General features: G+C 41.2%; 1 protein-coding gene across 1 annotated transcript; it reads right to left on the minus strand.

Moving 5' to 3' along the window:
• Positions 1-277: 277 nt before the first annotated feature.
• On the minus strand, positions 278-18,878 carry LOC130692555 (uncharacterized). The gene is made up of 6 exons (XM_057515702.2): positions 18,456-18,878; positions 13,586-13,703; positions 3,920-4,100; positions 3,668-3,780; positions 1,208-1,696; positions 278-734 (listed from the first exon to the last, which is right to left on the minus strand). Exons 2-6 carry the CDS (start codon positions 13,620-13,622, stop codon positions 424-426), a joined length of 1,131 nt encoding a protein of 376 aa, XP_057371685.1. The 5' UTR covers positions 13,623-13,703; positions 18,456-18,878; the 3' UTR covers positions 278-423.
• Positions 18,879-19,659: the final 781 nt, after the last annotated feature.

Consider the following 19,659-nt stretch of genomic DNA (forward strand, 5'->3'; position numbering starts at 1 on the left):
TTCACTTTCGCATGCAGTTCACAGAAGGTGAAAAACAAGTTCAACGAGAGAGGGGTGAGGATTCAGTTACACGTTTTGGAAAGTAAAGAGCATAATCCCTGAGAGTTGCCATGGAACAAACACGGTTGACTGATCACCATGTCACAATTCAACAACTTTATCACAGTCGTTTGAATGTGGTAATGACGTGCACGAAGCTCTTGCACTGTTAACACGGTGATCAAGAAATAACGGGTCGTTAAATCATTCAAATGTGTTCTGCAATGTATTACGATAACAGTGGTTTATGTGTATACAAATCAATAATATATCAAACTGTATTATGTAGTTTTAAAAAAAATCTGCTGTTGGTTTATCTCGCCACAATGCAATCAAGGATAGTTTCCCCCCTCCATGTCAATTATCAGTCTGGTCTCGTGTTTCTCAGAACTTTGTTGAATGATAATTCAATTGAGAATTGTCTCTCAGGCCGTCATCGATGATGCAAAGCGCTGGCTGTCGTGGACTTATATTACTGCTGTGTTGTTGTTGACGGAAAGCCGACGTTTCGGCTTGATGTTGCTGCTGAAGCTGTTGCAAATGTTGCCGTAACTGAGCTTGTTGGTTTAGCGAAGTAGTTCGATTATTCATCGTCTCAACCGATGGATGATGGCGATGCATATTGGGGTTGAAATCCGCTTCGTAAGGAGGCGGAGGCGAAGGATCGTCTCTGTGGCGACAGGTTTGCACATGCCCTGCATAGATAAGCATAGAATTTTACCAACATCAAAACGCTATAGCTTTTTCTATCTATTCCAGGTATTTTTTGCACGGCTTGATTTTACTCTGGTTTCATTGAATACGAACAGTTTCTTTATGTTGTCGTGAATAGCAGCTGGGTTCAACTGGTTCACATCGTGAGGATTATACTATACCCGCCCCCCTATCGTCTGGTTTTTGGGAAGCTTAGATGTCACGCGAAATTCGCTAAGTAACATGTACATGAAACGGAAAGACTACAGCCAATTACTCTTATTCCCTTGATATCTAATACTGTGTTTCATCTCGCGACTGTTGAATCAAAAACCGAAAGAAAAAAACGTACTACCTAAATACGACAACCAGCTATACCAAAAGCGGTTGATCCGTCTTATACGTGTATCTCATCAATTAAGTGATAAAGCTTATTTTTGTGCATTTGGAAATGAGTTGGAACAGTTGATTGAACCTTGACTGCTGTTGGTCGGCACCCGCACGGACATGAGCTGGTTTTCGCTGTTTGGGTTGTTGCTGCCAATGACGGAAGAGGCCAATCGCGGTAAAGGTCGGTTCCAGTAGAGATGATGGCAACCTCCTCTGCCTGCTGCTGGCCGAGTCATTTCCGATTGACGGTGGACGCCTGAGATTTGATCAATGTTAGAAATGGGATTGGAGTCGGGCGTCATCATGGCAACGGGCGACGGACAATGGGAATCCGAAAGAGAGTAGAGACTTGAAACTCCACCGCCAGCACTCATGTTCCTCGTTTCTCCGCTATTACCCCCGCCGCCTCCATTGAAACTGTGAAAACTGGCCGACGTCCGGACGTCGTTGAAACCAATGGCCGGCCTGTGCTGATGTTGATGGTGTTGATTTGATAGTCCAGGACTGGACGTGGTCATCGCCGCTGGCACGTAGGTGCTCATCGTCGAAGAGCAAGGTAATCGATACAGAGGACCTGAATATTGATTGCATTTACGAATTTGAAAAACTTTTTAGCGTTCAGTTGTCTAAAACAAAAAGAGAACACACATACACTACACAAAGGGCAAGAAAAAAAAGGACTGAAAATCAGATATATTAGTTGCAGCTTCGTTGATGACCGTCAATCGATCCTACCATCGATCACGCTAAAGCCCCAATGTAGGCCGATCGATTACCGATTCGAACTAAACGTTACGTATCAGTCGGTGACAGAAGTCGGTGACGTTAGCCAAAACCCCGAGTACAAACCGAATGTACACGCGAAAGAATTGGGAAGAAAAGAATACAAAACAAGAACCAAACTGAGCACAGGGGACAAAAAACAAAAGGGTAAGACAAGAATAATGTAATAAAAAATGAAATAAAAGAATAGACAGGGAAGGATAGGCTTTTCTTTAGACATGCACAGACGGGGTACTATAAAGTACGCAGTTCTTATGCTTGTTTTCGAGGCAATATAGTCTGCTTTTTTTGTTTATGTTTTCTATTATTAGTGGTTGTTTTCAACGGGTGGATGTGCAGTTTTCTACGACAAAAAAACGCCCACCGACATCCTTTTTGTACATCGTTAAGTCGAGAAAAACGAGAGATAAAGACGAAAAAGAAAGGCAAACTAAAAATAGGAATCCATACGAAAAGAATTGTGAAGAGAAGACCGAGATTCAAACGGATAAAGCAAAATAGGAAAACCGGTGGAAATAGACGGGGAAAAAAAGAGGAAAGCTCTCTATTGAAAACATCTCCGGCAACTGGCGGAGATCCTCAAATCCGATTTGCTTCCCTCCAACGATCCGTTAGACACAGCCAAACACACATACGCTTCTTTAACAGACACCAACTATCGCACGGGTTATATACGAGCTGCTGCTAGTTATACACCAACGGATCCCCATCGACGTGCCCAATTTCAGAACGATGATTGGCGTGATATATCTCGGGATTAATTGGCTCTTTGCTTCTTCATCAACTCATCTCGCTTTAAGCCTAACAATTCCCGTATCTTTTCTATATATGCCTGAGAGAATAAAACAATGAACGATTCGCCGTCATTTAAATACAAATCTTGTACGTGTAGCATTTAATCCTTTCTATATGCTCCTTCAACGACCTGTTTCCTCGAGGTCATTGAATTTTTGATTGATGGAAAAAAGAAATCGTTTTTCGTTCTATTTTGCATTGAAACGAAATTCCATTACGTGTTAACGCGTTAAGAATGAGAAAGGGTTTTCTTTTTCTTTTAGTATTGTGGTTCCTTGACATTTCAATCAAGTATACACAGCAGAAGTTTCGCTGCAGGAAATTATGTTTGCTGAACGAATTGTGCGTGAAAAATCGATAACATGTGTGAGCTTCGTGTGTTCAATTCCAGTCGTAAGCGGAAAAATAAGCACGGTAATGTGATATTCGCTACGTACACAGATCTTTCAAGAATATTAGACACCACATAGCACAGAGAAAGCAGAAATTGGATTTTCTCAATTAAACCCGTTTGAAAGTGGGGTGAAAGAAAGTCTACGCCGTTTTGATACACTCGATTAAGTGTACCGCTACATCTGTTGATTAGCCTTATTCGAAAGTGGAACTACCGATCGGGTCCTTTAATAGCCTCAGAGTAAACGTATATTAGGGATAATGATTTAACTAATTTTATCTTTCGTTTCTTTGAATTCTTTTCTTGTTCAATGTTTCCTTCCCACGTTCTCACATCCCTGGACGTCCTTCATTTTTTTGCATTGCGTTGACACATTATTTTTTGAGGAATATTTTCTAAATTTTTTAAATTCTTTTTTCGTGGTTTCCCACGGTTTTTACTATCCTGCCTTTTTCTGAGGGGTTATCAATCTAAGCGCTAGACTTGATAAATACTATCGATTTTCGGTGCACCGGTCATTGGGTACACGAACTGATGAGATTTTGAACACCTTTTACATGCAATGTCCAATACCTGGTCGTCGTTTCTTATGTAAGAGGCAGCCGGGACAGACGAAGCAGGCGACCAGGATGAGTAACGTGATACCAGCCGCAACACCAAGCGTAATGGCCAGAACCAGAAGTAACCTATACACATTCGAAAAATGTTGGCCATTAGATTTACAAGAAAAAAAAAAACTTTTTGATCGAAAAATCAAAGGAAACGTAAACTTAACGTGTATTTATTGAAGTGGTAATACGAATGAACAAGAAAAACCAAACTTACGGATCTTCAGGTGGAGGAGGTGGAGCTGTGGCGATCCTCAGCTTACCGGAACAGCAGTATTTGTAGAATTCTGTTCCGCAACAGAAACCGGGAGTGGAGCCATCAAGCCAAGGGCACGGAAATCCCGTATTCCACTTGCCAAATTGATCGATGTATCCCGAACAGAAATCCGCGTTCAACACTGAACAAAAAAAAAAAGATTTTAACATCAAAAGAACATTTAAAAAAATAGATGATCCTTATAGCTTTTTATAATCCCCGATCAAATGAACCGTTTATGATCCAACCACCAAGCAATTAAACACGTATGGGACAGATCAACGTATCACCATGTTTTCGTTATTAATGACGCAACGACTTTGTTGTTTTTGCCGACCACCGACCTGTCCAGCGATGACGAATACGTGTACTGGAAAAACATCTATTTTATTTCGGGCTCCTTCTTAATTACTACTGGGACATGTATGAATCCCTGGGGCAGCTGGAACGACCAACAAAATGTGCACCATCAGAATGAGACAGAGAGAAATGATGATGACCTGGCATCGTTATCCCCCAGCAGAAAAAAGAAAGTCGGTCTCAACACTCCAATGCCAGAGTATTGGAAAATGAGTAAACGGCTAAGCCACCCTTGCTGTTTTTAATGAATGTCATCGAGTTCAAGCTGACGAAATTTGTTACACGTGGCAGTATTAAGTTGGGGAAAAAAAAGAAGCTGGCCAAATTAACTTTTCAATGGGGAAAATAAAGTACAGACTATAACTCTTCGCATTCCATAGTTTTGCCCCGTTTGGTTCTTGCTGCTTCGGGCCTTCACAGAGCTTCACAGCAGAGCCCCAAACAGATAACCCTTCCATACATTACATGAGTCTAGCGCAAAACATAAGCCAAGCCGACGTCGCAAACATAAATCAAGGAAACGCATCACGCGAAATCGATAGCTCGAGTCGGGGAGGCTCATGCAGTTCGCTTTTTTCTTGTTCTTGTACAGATTCTACATTATCAGTTTTTTTTTCCTGTGTTCTTGTTGTCTCCTCCCGCAAACTTTCGGCGTGATATATGTCTATAGGAGGAGCTATAGCGTCAGGTTTTTTTTTTTTTGCGTGTGTATAGATATAGCCGTATATAGCTTTCTATAGGCAACCAGAACAGACTTTATACATAAGCACAAAAAATAAATAAATAGCAATAAAAAAAATAACTGAAAATATATGGAAAGACACGCGGAAACAGGCACAAGAAAAAAAAATGTCGTTGACGCAACGATATCCATAAGGAGTCGCCTTTTTTGGCACTGATGTATCCGCGTCATTCTTTGGCGGCATACCACAGGGCAGGCCATCAGCTGTGTCTTTTGTTAAAGTAGAGAAAAGGGATTTCTAACCTTCTTTCCTACTAACGTACCGTTGTCGGCAGTGTTAGAATATAAATAACTTAACGGAGCTACTCTGTACACGAGTGGTCCATTTTAATATGTAAACGGACATTGTAACTGACTCGATCCATTTTCGACTGTTATTAATGCCGTATTTGCATACAACGCAAAACGTGCATATCAAATGTTCGATGTTGTTTTTGCATTTACATTAAAGCATCTACGAGACAGTGCAATATCAAATGACGTATGGAACAGAGAACACGACGCAGCGTCACGTCGCATTCGATCATTACCGTTGCAATGTCTACATTAAAATTTAACGTTGTTTTTTTTATTATTGCCTTGCAAATGTTCTCAAATGACACGCAGATCCTGTTATTCGTGTACAAAGCACAGTTAATAGAAAACTGGAATGTTATTCATCTTAAACATTTAGCGGCGCAACACTGGCTTATATTGAGTTTGATTGTCTCACTGTTCTTTCTTTATTAATATAAAACTTAAAGGAATAAATATGAATGACAAATACAACGATGACGTGCGAACGTCATTACATCCGACGCAGGACGAACACGAAATGTGTTTTATGTTCCAGAGTAACTCAATATTTCCATTTTCCTGTCGTTCTCTTTGGTTTTCTCTTTTTCTCACAACGTTTTCGCTTCTCTCCTTTCTTCTTAAGAAGCAAACATCACAGGGATACTACGTGAACGTACGTATGTTTTTTTAAAAGCGATTGTGTTAGTTTATGCCGGGAAGTATTGCGCGTTTGGTGAGTCCAAAAATGTTGTCCCACTTGGGCACACCATAATTATGTGCGTAGTAGAAGAAGAACGTTGCTGTAAATGGATAATTCTTGCTTTTCGGCAATCGTGCGGAACGGCTTCCGCTCCGGACGACAGTCACGAACAGCGGCAAAACAACATTCTGAAGCTGCAGAATAAGGGAGCTGTAAACGACAGCAAAGTACGAGGTCCTACCGTCGGTCCTCAACACAGCCACCCACTCTCATGTGCTGCAGTTCTATTTCTTCATAAATCAGATTGCCTTCCACTTGGTAGCCTTTCACCAACTTGGACTCTAAAGAGGCCTGTAATGGGCATGATAAATGGCTCCCGAAGAAAAAAAAAAAGGGATCCGCGCAACTATGAAATGAAGTGGGCATGAAAAGTTGTTCACTAAGGCCGTCTGCCTCTAACAATTGCGTCTTTCTCACTGAAGCCCCATGAAAGGATGCGCATTGAAAATTTTGCACTTGCTATGAATAACACACACAAAGTCCTACGTATACCTTCACCGCATTCTCGCCGAATTTCAGATGCGACGTGCGAGCAAACAAAAGCTTTTGTGATCCGCTGGATTTTTTATAGTTGACTCCCTCGTCCATCCGCACACAGAATAGCGGCAAAAGATTAATGGATGCTTATAATTGTGTCTTACGTGTGTACGTTAGAAGCGTGCATATGTTAGCGTACCCCCCCCCCCCTCTCAAAAAAAAAAAAAAGAGTTGGGTAAACTTCCCCACAAGTAAATGGGGAAACTTTTCTGAAGGGAACTAAACAAGTACAATATGAAGTACCGTCTCTCTCGGTATCCAACAGCTGGCTCATTAGTCATTTGAGAGCCAACTTTTCATGTACCGTACGGCTATTCATTTCCACCTTTTACTAGGCAGAAAGCAAAAAAAAAAAAACTTTATTGAATCACGGTCTCCTCTTCGACATTTTCTAGCATCAACGACAAGCGCTTTTCAAGTTGTATCTCATCTCTTTACCTAATTAAGCGACAAGCATATATCTATTTAAACGAGCTGAATTGATGGAGACGTCCTAAGCAGAAGAGATCTCTGTTTCATTCTTTTTTCTTTTTCTATTCGGTCATGTATGCAAATGATAGGATAAAGAACGAAGGAACTTAGCATTTTGCTCGGTGCGCTCTTTTGCGTGCTCGAGGCACTAGACCATACACGATGCCATGTGAACAAAGAAGAAAAATGTCGGACCCTTTTTTTTCGATCAATAAAAAAGATCGGGCCAACAACCGAAAAGGTATAGAGGGAATACCAACACCGCTGACATGTCGGCGGTCAATAGGAAAAACCCCTTCCTCCCGCCCCCCCCCACAAAAATGCATAATAGAGACCTAAATACTGACTCTCTTTTTTTTTTCTATTAAAGGGCGGTTAAACAACGTTCAACACTAAAAGGACCAATAACCCTATCGCACTTGGAACAAAAGAAAGAAAAAAAAATGAAATAAGAGCAAAAAGTCGGGGGGAAAAATGGGCGTCGGCTGGAACGTGGGTCGGAGAGTCGATCATAATGCCTGCTTGTTTGTCCCGCGGCTTTCACGAGAAATAAATGAGAGGGGAGAAGAAAGGATTCTACTCATAGCAGGGTTAACGTATAAGAATGGAGTACTAACGTTCGAAAGAAAAAAAAAATGAGAAGAAAAGGACGGAGGGAAATAAGGAAAAGAAATAGAAAAGGCGGAAAACAATTGGGGAGAAGAAAAAATAAAAGTGGACGAAAGTGAAGAATTGCGGGAGGGGAGATGTCGCCCGGAAATATTCATTTGGTTAATTACCCAAGACGTTGATAGTGATTGACACAAACGGAATCATTGCGAACAAGAAAAAAGGGGGAAGACAAAGAGAACATTGCGGTCTATTGGTTTCTAAATGTAGCCCTTAAAAGTAATTTCATTTATTTTTTAATCAACTCGTCATCGGTTCGGCCGACCACTTTTCGTTTGTTCCCACCCTCTCCATTTCAACGTCCTATCCTGTTTGATCATCTTTGATTAGCCTATTCTTCATCTTTACGACAGATAAGCAATTCCACGACCTGTGGTCATTATAATAACTGAATTAGTAGAGCACTATGCGCTTAGTTCGGTGACACGTAACGAGATTGATCCATTTCGCTATCCTTTCTTTGCAAAATCGCTTCAAAGGCCTATAATTTTAAGGTGAAATGATTCCTTCCTCTTCATCAAATTTCCATCTTTTTCCAGAAATACCAACAGTGGAGGCTGGAGTGCTTGTTATCCTTTGGGCGTGTGCAGCACGCTCGAAGCCACGTTCGAAATACTTCCACTACTTTGAAAGACACTGGTTTTTTTCAACTTACGCAATTGAAGTGCACTACATCTTAATCTGTTCTCTTCTCGTGCGAGGACTCGAGATTTCCTTATCGACTCCAACTCTTTCCGGATATTTTCACGTTCCTCACGGCCACGTCTAGAGCTTTGCACGCCACTGGAGAGCTCAATTGACTAATAGATAGTCGACACAAGTAGAGTAAAGGTATTTTTTTAGCCTGGTGGTTATAGTTAATAACAGAAATTACAATCTTCGCTATGAATAGGAAGGTTGCGTATGAAAGGGGAAGGTTACATGCATCCTCCTTCTTCGCTATTACTGAGCAAACACAGCCAATGATGTGCAGTGTGTCTATCAGCCAACGTAATTTCCTGTTTCCGGTTCCCGGCATTCTTGCCTCATTGTGAACTCTGAGCAGCCAAACAGAAAATCTTTCCCAGCTCAAAATTTTTTTCTTTTTTGGAAATTATTATTTTCATTATTTTTCCTGTTTTGGCGAGTTGTTCTCGCATCAGTGGAACTCTTTCTTATCTTCATCATTAGCATGAGAACACTATTGTTCACAATGTCTGGCCTCTCCATTTTTCTTGGTATAATCTTTTTGTTCCGTTTTTTTTTTTGTTCCCTCCATTAGCATATATGGCATAACCTGCTATGTTCCTTTTTTCGATCGCTTTTAAAATTCAAACAAAAGCTTTTTGATGTTTAAAGTTGGACGGAAGCAGCCAACGTTTTGTTTGCCTTCACTTTTCGAACTCTCGTTAATGGATTAGACCTATAACTACTACCTAACAAGCTATATAGTTTTGCCGTTCGCCGCGAACCGTGTTTGAACTCAGAGTTGTTTAGCTACCGCACGACTGGCGCAAGTTAAAACTTTGAAAATACCTAAAAGGTGATGAGAAAAGTAAAGCGTTTGTCTGGTCCGTTTTTTTTTTGTTTTTTTTTTTATTTGGCGAACGAATTTTAGTTCTGACTGGCATTTATTTAAAAGCAAAAGTAAGAAACTGTGTAAGCAATTTCCATCTAGCCGTTTGTGTATAGTGAAGGGTTTGGAGCAAAAAGAGAGTCACATCTTTCGCCCGTGTTGTTAGATCTATTTCTCTAGCGAAGCTTATAGTTATGTGTCTTTTGTTTTATTCGATGTATAGCTAAAAGCGCTCTACTAGCAGCCATCTTTCCAATTCCAGTTGCATTAGCCAGCGCTCTTCTTTTTTTACCGCTCCAAACATTCCCGCAGTGCCCGACATTCTATCACAACAGTCAATCATAAGACTGGCCAGGACTTGTTCCGTTTTTTTTTTTGGCTCGTCGGCCCACCAAAGCCCCCGCCGTTTCCACCGTCGTGCCAATAATGTGAAGAAAAACGAAACAACGCCAATAAAAAAATAGGAAAAAATAAGAAGACAAAGAATGGAACCAAAAAAAAAAAGAGAAAGGAAAAAGAAACAAATGAAATACAAATCATAAAAACTGGACGTGGGGGGCTGTTGTCTTCGGAAAATTCTCTCTTTCTCTACGGCTGGAACAGTTTGCGCTATATTCGGGATAACGTTGGACCGTGCGCTTCAGAAGAACGCAACGAATTGCTCAGATCGAATAATATTTTATAGCCCTTTTGTTCTATTCAGGATATACAGTAGAGTCATATACTTCCTGTTTATACTCGTTGACGTAGATAGCAATGCTGAAGAAAGTTTGGAATTAACTCTCCGCCCAAAGTGAAAACATCCGACAGAATTGACAAGGAAAAATACATGGAGAAACCATCATCACACAATAGTGTACACGTAAGTAATATGGGAATTTTATTTTAATGCGTATAAATAATTTTTCCGTTTAACATAAAGGCGTTACAACTTTCACCTGTAATAAACGAGAGAAAAAAAAATACTCTCATGTTTTCTATTATCTCTCGTTTCTCTTTCGTTTATCAATTTTTTTCTAGTGAGCTGGTCCTGAGAAAACAAAGTTTCCGTCCACTCTCAGTCCGTGCCTACCCGATGCTCTATTACGTTTTTCTCGTTTCCCTTCGATTTGGAGCGATGACGCATCTCTTACTTCTCGACATTTCTACTCCGATCGTCTTTCCCTTCATTTTCTCTTGATTCTTCACGACTAGAACGTTCCCTCCCTGCACTTCATCCTGTATTACCCGATAAAGCATCGGGTACAAGGAACTAAATCCGCGTTCCGCGCTTCGATCCAAGAGGATCTCGTTTAATCGGCACCGTCCCCGAGGACGGATAAATGTCTTATAAACAAGCTTTTCTCAAGGGCCGAGAAATTCTTTTTCACTTCATTTTTACCCTTCTTTTTTCACCGTGAAGACTCTTGTTTCTAGCGACCTTCGTCGGTGTTTGTCTCCATTGCTGAGGTCCGCCATCTTCAATCACAATCTCGTCCAGTAGCGAGCCTCCTCCTTTCCCCCCTGCTGGTTATTATATTTTTCGTGTACAGTCAGCTGAAACATCAAAGTGAACATGAAACGAATTGGTGGTAGTGCGCGAACGGAGACATTGGCAAATCAAAAGCGATGTGGAAATAGATTGGGTTATCGGTACGATGCGTGTATACTCTTTTCGAAAACCGAGAAAACGTCCTCTTGAAAAAAAAAAAAAAAGGAAAAACGACAATGGAATAAAGAGAGTCGCAAATTGAAAAGAAAAAGAGAAGATAAAAAAAAAAAAGTAGAGAGGCAAGAGGAAGGAGGACGTTTGGAACAAGGAAATAAAGAACAATGTCCACACATAAGAAGATGGGGTAACTGGAAAAGAAGTGGGAGACAAAGAGGGAGGACATAGAGAGTTGGAGATAAGCCGTCGTCGAGATTGAAATGCCACGCTGATTGAGTTTTATATAAGGTTGCCCAATTTCAGATCCAATCTAATGGGGGAGGAGCTCATAAAGAAGCGACCGAGGAAAAAAGTCCTTAACAGTGGAAGAAGTTGCAACCGTTTCATGGAACAAATCACTACTCTCAAAGGGCCAGTGCATATACCGAGAATGCGACAAGATCGGCTGTATATGTATGACCCCAAAGAGAACTAAAAGCAGATCCAATCGCGCGTATGTGTCCACGCTGTGCTGGGCATCGGCCAACCAATGTTTTGTGTGTAATCATCGACTGTAACAATCAACTCGTAAAGTTGGTATACCGTACAAAAAGTTCTTGTCCAGTTTCCCGCATGTGGACACACCATTCCAACTTTTGTCGTCGTCCAAAACTTGATAACGACTGTGTTGCTACACACGTCCTTCACGTAGTCAGGGCAAACTATTTATATTTATAAAATTATTTTATTTAGATTGTGATGTAAATTTCTTTCGTGTGGACGTTTGACGTGTAAATTTCGTATTCAAGCCGTTCTTTTTGACATTTTTCTTTTTAAAACTTGCTTTAACAAGATTGCCACCAGTTGTGTACAACTTTAGCTTCAATCTTCAGGGAATATAGACGATTCAAGATTTTCTAAATCGATTTTCGTGTCTCCAGCAATTCTATCTCAAAAGGGAGAAAAAAAAAATGCTCTTTTCATGTCTTCCTTTCTCTCTCTATATCTTGCTCTGTTATTTAGTATAGATAAGAGATAAAAAGCGTGTGTCTGTAGGCACGGCTATAATCGGTGGCGCTCCAATTTCCTGAGCCATTATTTCCCTTCGGAGTTGTCGTCCTGCTACGACGCAACGTACAGCGTGAATTTCTTATACACATCCGGATTGGATTGTCGGCCAAGCGTTCAAAGGCCAAAAGGTGAGTGCCTATAGACTCTACGTCTCGTGAAAAAGACATACGCTCCAAGTATATGGTTTCTTGTTGGAAAGAAATATATAAACCTTTCTATTCCAGTAGTTTGGCGCAAAACCTAGTAAAATTGACATAACGATCCACATTTATTTACACCACGCGTCACGTAAACAGTTAACGCGAGAAAAAGCATTCGAGAAAAGCATCAAGATAAATCCTATTTTGATTTCTGATCCCGCACAGCGGAAGTTGGCGGTGTCAAACAAGAATCGCAGTGATACAAGGACTGTTTTGTGTGTGTGTGTGTGACTTGGTATAATCGATGGCGTGAGAAACACACTCGTATATATCAAGAAGCAAAGTACTCTACGGAATTGAGATTGGCTAATATCCACGGGTGCAGCAGAGCTTGTGTCAGCCCGTGACAGCTGACGGGCAGCTCGTCGCGCTCGGTCATTCGGATCCTGATTTGAATGCAAATGGACAGGATCATCAGGAATTATTTAGGGGTTTGGGGCAAAAGGGATGTCTTGGGTTGTACACTTCACCGATTCACGGCCACACACACTCCTGACGAGTTATCGTTTTTTTTTTCTTTCTTGGCATCATTCCCGATTTTTATTTCTTCTTTTCTTATTTCTTTTTTTTTTTTTTTTGCTATTTTATTTCTTTTCCATTCAGTGGTTTTTTCTACCCCTTCTGTCCGCCCACGTCTTTCCTTGTCGTGATTTTCTTCCAACGTCTTCCTCCTCAAGTGTTCCCTCTGCGACTCTAGTTATTTCCCCTTTTCTAAGAGGATTCAGATTTTCTCAAGCAAAACAGGCTTCAAAAGAAAGTGAATGAGTTTCCCAAACGAAAACCAGATTTACTGATGACGTTTTCCTCTTTTCTTTTCAGGTGTGTCATCTTCGCTCTTGCAGAATGCAAGAGCCTGTGCGTTCAATTAAAAGGAAAGGGGCGGAAAAAAGAAGTTTAAATCATGTTTCCAATCAGCTTCTTTTCCCTTTTTTTTTCAATGTTCTCTTCTTTTCGCTCTTCTTTTCATGGGTTTGTTAAAAATAGAAGAAAAATAAAAGAAAGCGCACGTTTGCATAAAACGTGTAGGTCTACCTTTCATCCTGTGTTGGCCAACATGCACATAAACATCAACGCTGTTCGATATTTCATTAAAGCTAATGCGCTCCGTGTCAACGCTTTGAATCCGGGGCGTGCCTCATATCCGGATTAAATGAAAACGAGATCTACATATATCAAATCAGCTGCGTGTGTCCGACGTGAAACTCTTCCCTGCGTACCGCCCGACATCAATAGTCGGCCGGTTTACATTCCCAGGCAAGTGAAAATCCTCATTTTCAGTTCGCTTTCTTTATTGAAACGTTCGGCGTACCAGACGAAACCAAATATTATTTCGAAACGGAAAACAATGAACGAACTCACCTTCGTGACTTTGATGAAGAAGTGGAGACACGGCCATTGTTTTTTGGCCCCGCTCAGAAGAATTAATGAACTGCAGTCGCCAAATTGCCAATGAAATTTGATTAGATTTTCTCCGCGCCTGAAAGAGGGTGAACAAAATGTTTCATTTAAATTCAAATTCCAGACATTATGCAATTTCCTAATGAGCTGCTAACAAGTATTCTGTGATGGATTGGCATTCAGGCAGTCAGATTGATTTACTTTCCTTAAATTTAGCAGTTCGGATTTAGAGCAAAGGTCTTTGTTCACCTTATGACTCGACAACAACGAAGCGACCGACATACGTCGCTACGCACGTCATCCACAATTCACTCGTTTATCGTTCTCAGTTTATGAAAAGGAGAGATCCCTTTCTCGGATTCTTGTCTCGATTTTCCCAGACATTTCCATATCACGTACATAGCCATAAGCATTCACCCGATCCTCCCAAAGACACACACGCATTTCCTATAGTTCGTCTTCCTCCTTTCATTGATCGTCTCAATGGTGTATATACCAACGGGCTTTTATCCTTCGTTTTTTTTTCATATTGAATTTCCTTCTGAATTATTCAAAAGAATGGGCGGATAATACCATACCGTGTGCTGTGTACACAAACCCGAAAGGGTGGTTGCTTGCTCTATCTACCGCTGGTCGTGTCAAAAGACCAGTAGGAGCTGTATAATACATAAAGTCCTTCTCTTGCTTTCTCTGCTCCGCTTGTGATTGCCTTACTTTTGGGCGGCTTTCCCAATAGTTTCCATTCACGTCCAGCAAGCAGAAAAGGTGACCTTCTATAATACTTGTATATATATATACACAGTATATCGCAGCTGTTTACGTGACGTAATGTTTGATTCGTCTTTACTACGTCAGTCTGCCTTCCTGAAACGAGCTAGAATGATCTTGAAGTTGATGGCATCGTCACAGGCTATATAAGAAGATAAGGTCCTAATAGGTTTTGATGACATTTGAACGAGTCCCGTCGCCAGTTGAGAGCGCGCAGCAGTTCTACAACTTACTCGATTCCTGAATGATATAAGAATCAAGTTGCTCGCCATTTTTATTTTTCAGCTCATTGATTACATAGAAATATTCAAGGATAATATTCTGCCTATTCTTCCGCATGCAGACGCAGTTCCAGTTTTTAGATTTGTATAACGACTTGATTTTCCTTCCTTCCTCTTCTTTTTTTTTTATATTGTTGTTTTGAATACAAAGAATAGCTGAAATAAAAACACACACATGCAGGATGGAGGAGGAACTGTTTCTTTAATATCATGTTTGTATGCCCTGTGTGTTCTTTGCTATACACAGACGATTAAGTAGATATAGTGATATGCAACGCAAGCCAACAGCCTTGTTATTTCCATCATGTAAGACTAGTCCCCCTTTCTTCTTCCCTTTATGGGTATTTTGTCATAGAAACTGTCGTCTGTACGGTAGGGACAAAAAGAAAAGTGAAACTATAAAGAGCGACGTGCTCATTCCCGAATGGCTGTATTTACTTCTAACAACAAATCTCAACCGTATATAGTTTGTTTTTAAGCACTTCGTCTCCTCTTTGCTCGTCAGACAGGCACTGAGTCGCATTTAAAAAAAGACAACAACAACAAAACTAGAGTCTACTACAATCAGAGGCTTTTTTCTGTTGCATTCACGAGATTAGTCCAATTATACGCTTTTGTTTCTGTATACATGGAATTTTTGGTGGAAAACGTTATAAGCCCGACTGGCGAATTAGTTTGTTATAATGCTGCTGCAGTGAGTGCCAGAAAAAGAAAAAAAGAGGCAATGGGTTGAACGAGACGACGAGAGAGCAACTGGAGCAAACCTCACAAACCACAAGCCTTGATGAGCTTAAACTGCCAGACAAGGAAGAAAGAAAGAAGACGTCTCTTCTTCTTCCTTTTTTTTTTCTTTTTAATTCTCTCGCAGTGGCGCGGCAGGAGATTATCTGCAATCACGAGGTCTAATCCTTTCGTATAAGACAGCCGGCGAAGAGTTGGCCAAATGGGTTGTCCCACTCTGGTGAGGGGGTGTGTGTTCGTATTATGTGGTGACGACGAGCTGCGGAACGCGTCGTGGCTTTTCTCGTTCGTGTTGGCCGAGGAAAGAAAAGAAAATAATAAAAAGAAAGAACTGCTCGTCTATGTACTTCACTACGTTCTCTACTGTCTTCCCCCCTTTCTTTTTTCTCCTTCAAGCTCCTCGTCTATAGCCCAATCTTTTATTGATCCATGATTGACTCTAGCGTTTTTCCTTATTCCCGCCTTATATATATATATATATCAGGAGTTGATGTATATGAAAACAGCACCCAAGAACAACCTCCAGTTCTTTTATAGAGCAGTCAGGAGCGGGACGATCCCAATGGCATGGCGGTTCACCCGCAATCGACCGACGTCTAGTGCACTATAAGTAACCTAATCTCAGTGTATATTGACTGATGATGTCGTCCTTTGTCGGCAACTAAACGACTGTCCACTGTGAGCAACAAAGCAATGCTGCCTTGCCGATCCTTTTGGCATACAAGCAGAAAAGACATGTCATCAATGCATGAGGATGGCAAAAACGAAAATAGATCGTTTGTGAACTGATTCGATTTAACATCAGGCCTGCATTGCCACTCTCTTGGCAGCTACGGGGGGAGTCTTCCTATCGACATTGCCAGGACAAAAAAAATGGCGACGATTTGAAAAATCCAACACAATCATAACAAATAGAAAAAAAAAGGAGGAAGAAGTGGCACCTATTTATACTCCGTATGTCTGCCTTTACATAGTGCCGTTCACGATGTATATCCGTCCTGAAATTCGATATCCGTAGACGACGCACTCGTGCTTTGTTTTCCTATTTGTTCGCTTTTTGTTGTTTTTTTCTTAGTTGTTTGGTTTTAAAAGTAAACCACTGGCTGGTGGCCAGACATGGATGATCCTTACAGTCTTTTTTTTCCCCACCCAAAATGTGCATTTCTGAGATGACAAAAATAATTATAGGAAAGAACTCCTCGGAGGCTTTGAAGCGCGATCTGGTTTTGACTTCTTTTTTTCTAGATGTTATTCTTTTCTTGTTTAGTTGAGATGTGTGGATTGCTGTCATTCCTAGCCGCTCCTCCCAAGTCGGTTGCACTGGATATTGAACTGTCACCCAAGGTACAGTACATCCTACTGTAGTAGTTTCTCATTTTTTTTTTTTTCTAGCTCTCTTTCTCTCTCTCTCTCAACTCCAGCAATCTTTTTTCCAGCGAGAAGATTCATCTCTCTCACTCTCCCATTTCTTCTGTTTCTTCTATATTTTTTCAGAGCCAAAAGCAACTGGCGAAGCGCAGCGGCAGCAGCTGCTGGCATTCCGTCTCTATTTTCATCGATACGTGCGTGTGTGTGTGTGTGTATATAACAGGCAGAAAGGAAAAAAAGGAGAAATGAAAACGAAGAAGATACTGACGAAAGTTGAAATGGGAAGAGAGGGGAGTGCGGAGAAGAAACGGGATGTGACGTGCTACGCACCGCCCTCCTGTTCCATATACGGAACAAAACAGGAAGAATAGAAATACGGATGGAGCTTGTGAGTATGTCTTGTTGTCGTCGTCGATGCTCGTGTGTGTATGCCTTTTTGCCGACAGACAATTTACGATGCTCAGAAGGCCGCAAGACCTGACAACACATTGAGACACGGCCAGCTCACATATAGGAGTCTCTTAACCACGTCCCTAATGCACCGCTTACGGCTGACGCTGTCAATATAGCCTAACTTCTTTTTTCTTACCGCCTCGAATGTTTTGATTTTTAATTTAATCTTAAGCCCCAATCCGTGCGACTAGCAATCTTCACGAAAATTGTCTCTCCTTTTCTTCTCGCTTAACCTTTGATTTCTTCGTAATCTACCCAAACATTTGCGACGGCCGTGTGGGTGTAGCTACTAGTGGTTAATACAAGCGAGTTTAGGGCTTATAAATCCCACTGCTCGGTAACGAACCATTACTGTTTGTAGTTTTTCTGTGTTGGAGCAACAGTCGAGGTCCTTTTTCAAAATAGAAAACCCAAAAGCTAGAAGAGAGAGAGAGAGAGAGAGAGAGAGAGAGAGAGAAAGACGAGGGCGGAAGAGGAGACGACGTATCACAGGGGGTAGTAAAAGAAAAGATGCTGCCGGTGTATTTCAAGCGGAGGCGCTAGCAACAGCGGTGAGTGCCGGAGCATCGTTTTCCTTTCGCCTGGACTGCCATGGAAAGGGGGAGAGACAAACACTCACGTAACATTCCGAACACGCGTCCCAAAATTATTGTTAAGCAGAAGCAACAGAAGAGTGAGTTGAAAGACAAGGAGAACCATTTCTTTTTCTTTTTCCACAAACTCATACTGCGCTCCACGTAGGACTATAACTGAGTCAAACAGTCAGAAACAATATAGTCTTCTGTTGACATCGTGTCCAGTTTTACGTAGGACGACGTCCGTATATTTTTATTCAAGAATGGAACGAGAAAGATGTGAAAAGTAACAAATTGCCTTTGCGTGTGTATGCTGTTGTTGCTGCTGTTCCATGTTGGGAGGCATAAATCCTACAACTGTGGCATATTCTACATCGTAGAGTAGAAGATTTGCAGACAAAGGAAAAAGGAACGACCGAGGCAAAAATAATGACTAACCATTTCCTGCCATTCCCCATTTCTCCGTTTCTTGTTGCCCTTTACTTTGCTAGACTTCACTTCCCAACAACCATCAATAAGAGGGAGAGAGACCGTGGGCAGCCAATAGGCGAATGAGAGTCTGATAACGCAATCAACCATAAGTCATTGCTCTCAATTCGGCAAATTTTTTTTGTACAAAAATGCAAACAGGAAATGTCGACTTACAAATGATCGGCACAACGGGACGTTGGAATGAGATGCAACAGACGAACCCAAGTCGAGTCCACCAGTTCACAAGCAAACCGACTATCAATCAGTTTGACAAGTTGATACTATTTGAAAAAATAATAGCTCTATAAACTCCTGTTTTGAATCACAAAACGGCACTGGTGGCTCTTTTTGCCCTTATCGTCCACTAATAGGACAGAAACGAACTTGAGCCCGTAAAAAAATGATCTCCAAGCTCACTCGTCGGCAGTTCAATCAGCTTTTCAACAATTTGAATGAAAGCAGTAAGGGCTCACTTAAACTGCAAACATTTCTTCACATGTCCAAAAGAAAAACTGAATATTACAGCGCACAAGCTTGGATGTACACGGAGGCCGAAGAAGATCGAGACGTGGGTTTCCTTAACGTGCCCAGACACAATACTGAAGTTGCCAGTCGTAAGGATGAAAAGGTTATATGCTTCATAGTACAGTAGGCTAGCACAGCACAGGAAGCCGGCAGCACCCGGCCCTATCTTCTTTCATGGTATAACACGACGTCTTTGACGCGCCTGCGCTTCTCGCTCATTTAAAAGTGAAAAACGATATGGGGGAATTTATTCAAAAAAGAAAACAAATAAAGGGTAAAAAAAATAAAAGAGAGGAGAAGAGAAAAGAGTATTATATTACTGCTTGCCTATATGTGTTTTTGCCTGCAAGAGAAGTAAAAGAGCGAATCCCGATTTTCAATCTTATCTCTTCAACCTATTGGAATGTTCACGCTCAAAGGGACTCACGGCTGTTTTTTTCGAGCAGGCAAAGAAAAGGAAAAGGTGTTGTATTAGTAGTCCCTGACAATGTACCCCATTGTCACCCTGTGATGGTTAAGATAATAACGTGTCATATCAAACAAGAGCGTATGCGCTATAAAAAGCGCAACGATTTCTGATTGGGTCGTTTTTTTCGAACTTTACGACGAACAGAGTGAACTCATCTAAAAATAGAGAGAAATAGGAGTGGGGCCACTGTCAAACAGACCAGTGATTGGCTCCTTTGACGTAACCCATATGTACATCTTCATGGATTCCTTGTTCTTTCCTCATTTATTTCGCTTGCTTTCTACTTCTTTTTTTTACATACTTCGCTAATGAATTTCCAGCCGCTAGTTTTGATGTGGTTGACGTTTGTAGATGCCAGTCCTTCCGTCCCTCAATTCCTATGGT

Source organism: Daphnia carinata, chromosome 1 (genome assembly GCF_022539665.2).
Source record: "Daphnia carinata strain CSIRO-1 chromosome 1, CSIRO_AGI_Dcar_HiC_V3, whole genome shotgun sequence".
NCBI lineage: Eukaryota > Metazoa > Arthropoda > Branchiopoda > Diplostraca > Daphniidae > Daphnia > Daphnia carinata.

Coding starts and splice junctions, on each gene's coding strand:
- LOC130692555 (XM_057515702.2), bottom strand. CDS start 13,622: ATGGCCGTGTCTCCACTTCTTCATCAAAGTCACGAAG. Junction 4,101..13,585: donor TCTTCATCAAAGTCACGAAG/GTGAGTTCGTTC, acceptor TTTTTTGTTCAG/TGTTGAACGCGGATTTCTGT. Junction 735..1,207: donor GCCGACCAACAGCAGTCAAG/GTTCAATCAACT, acceptor TTATCTATGCAG/GGCATGTGCAAACCTGTCGC.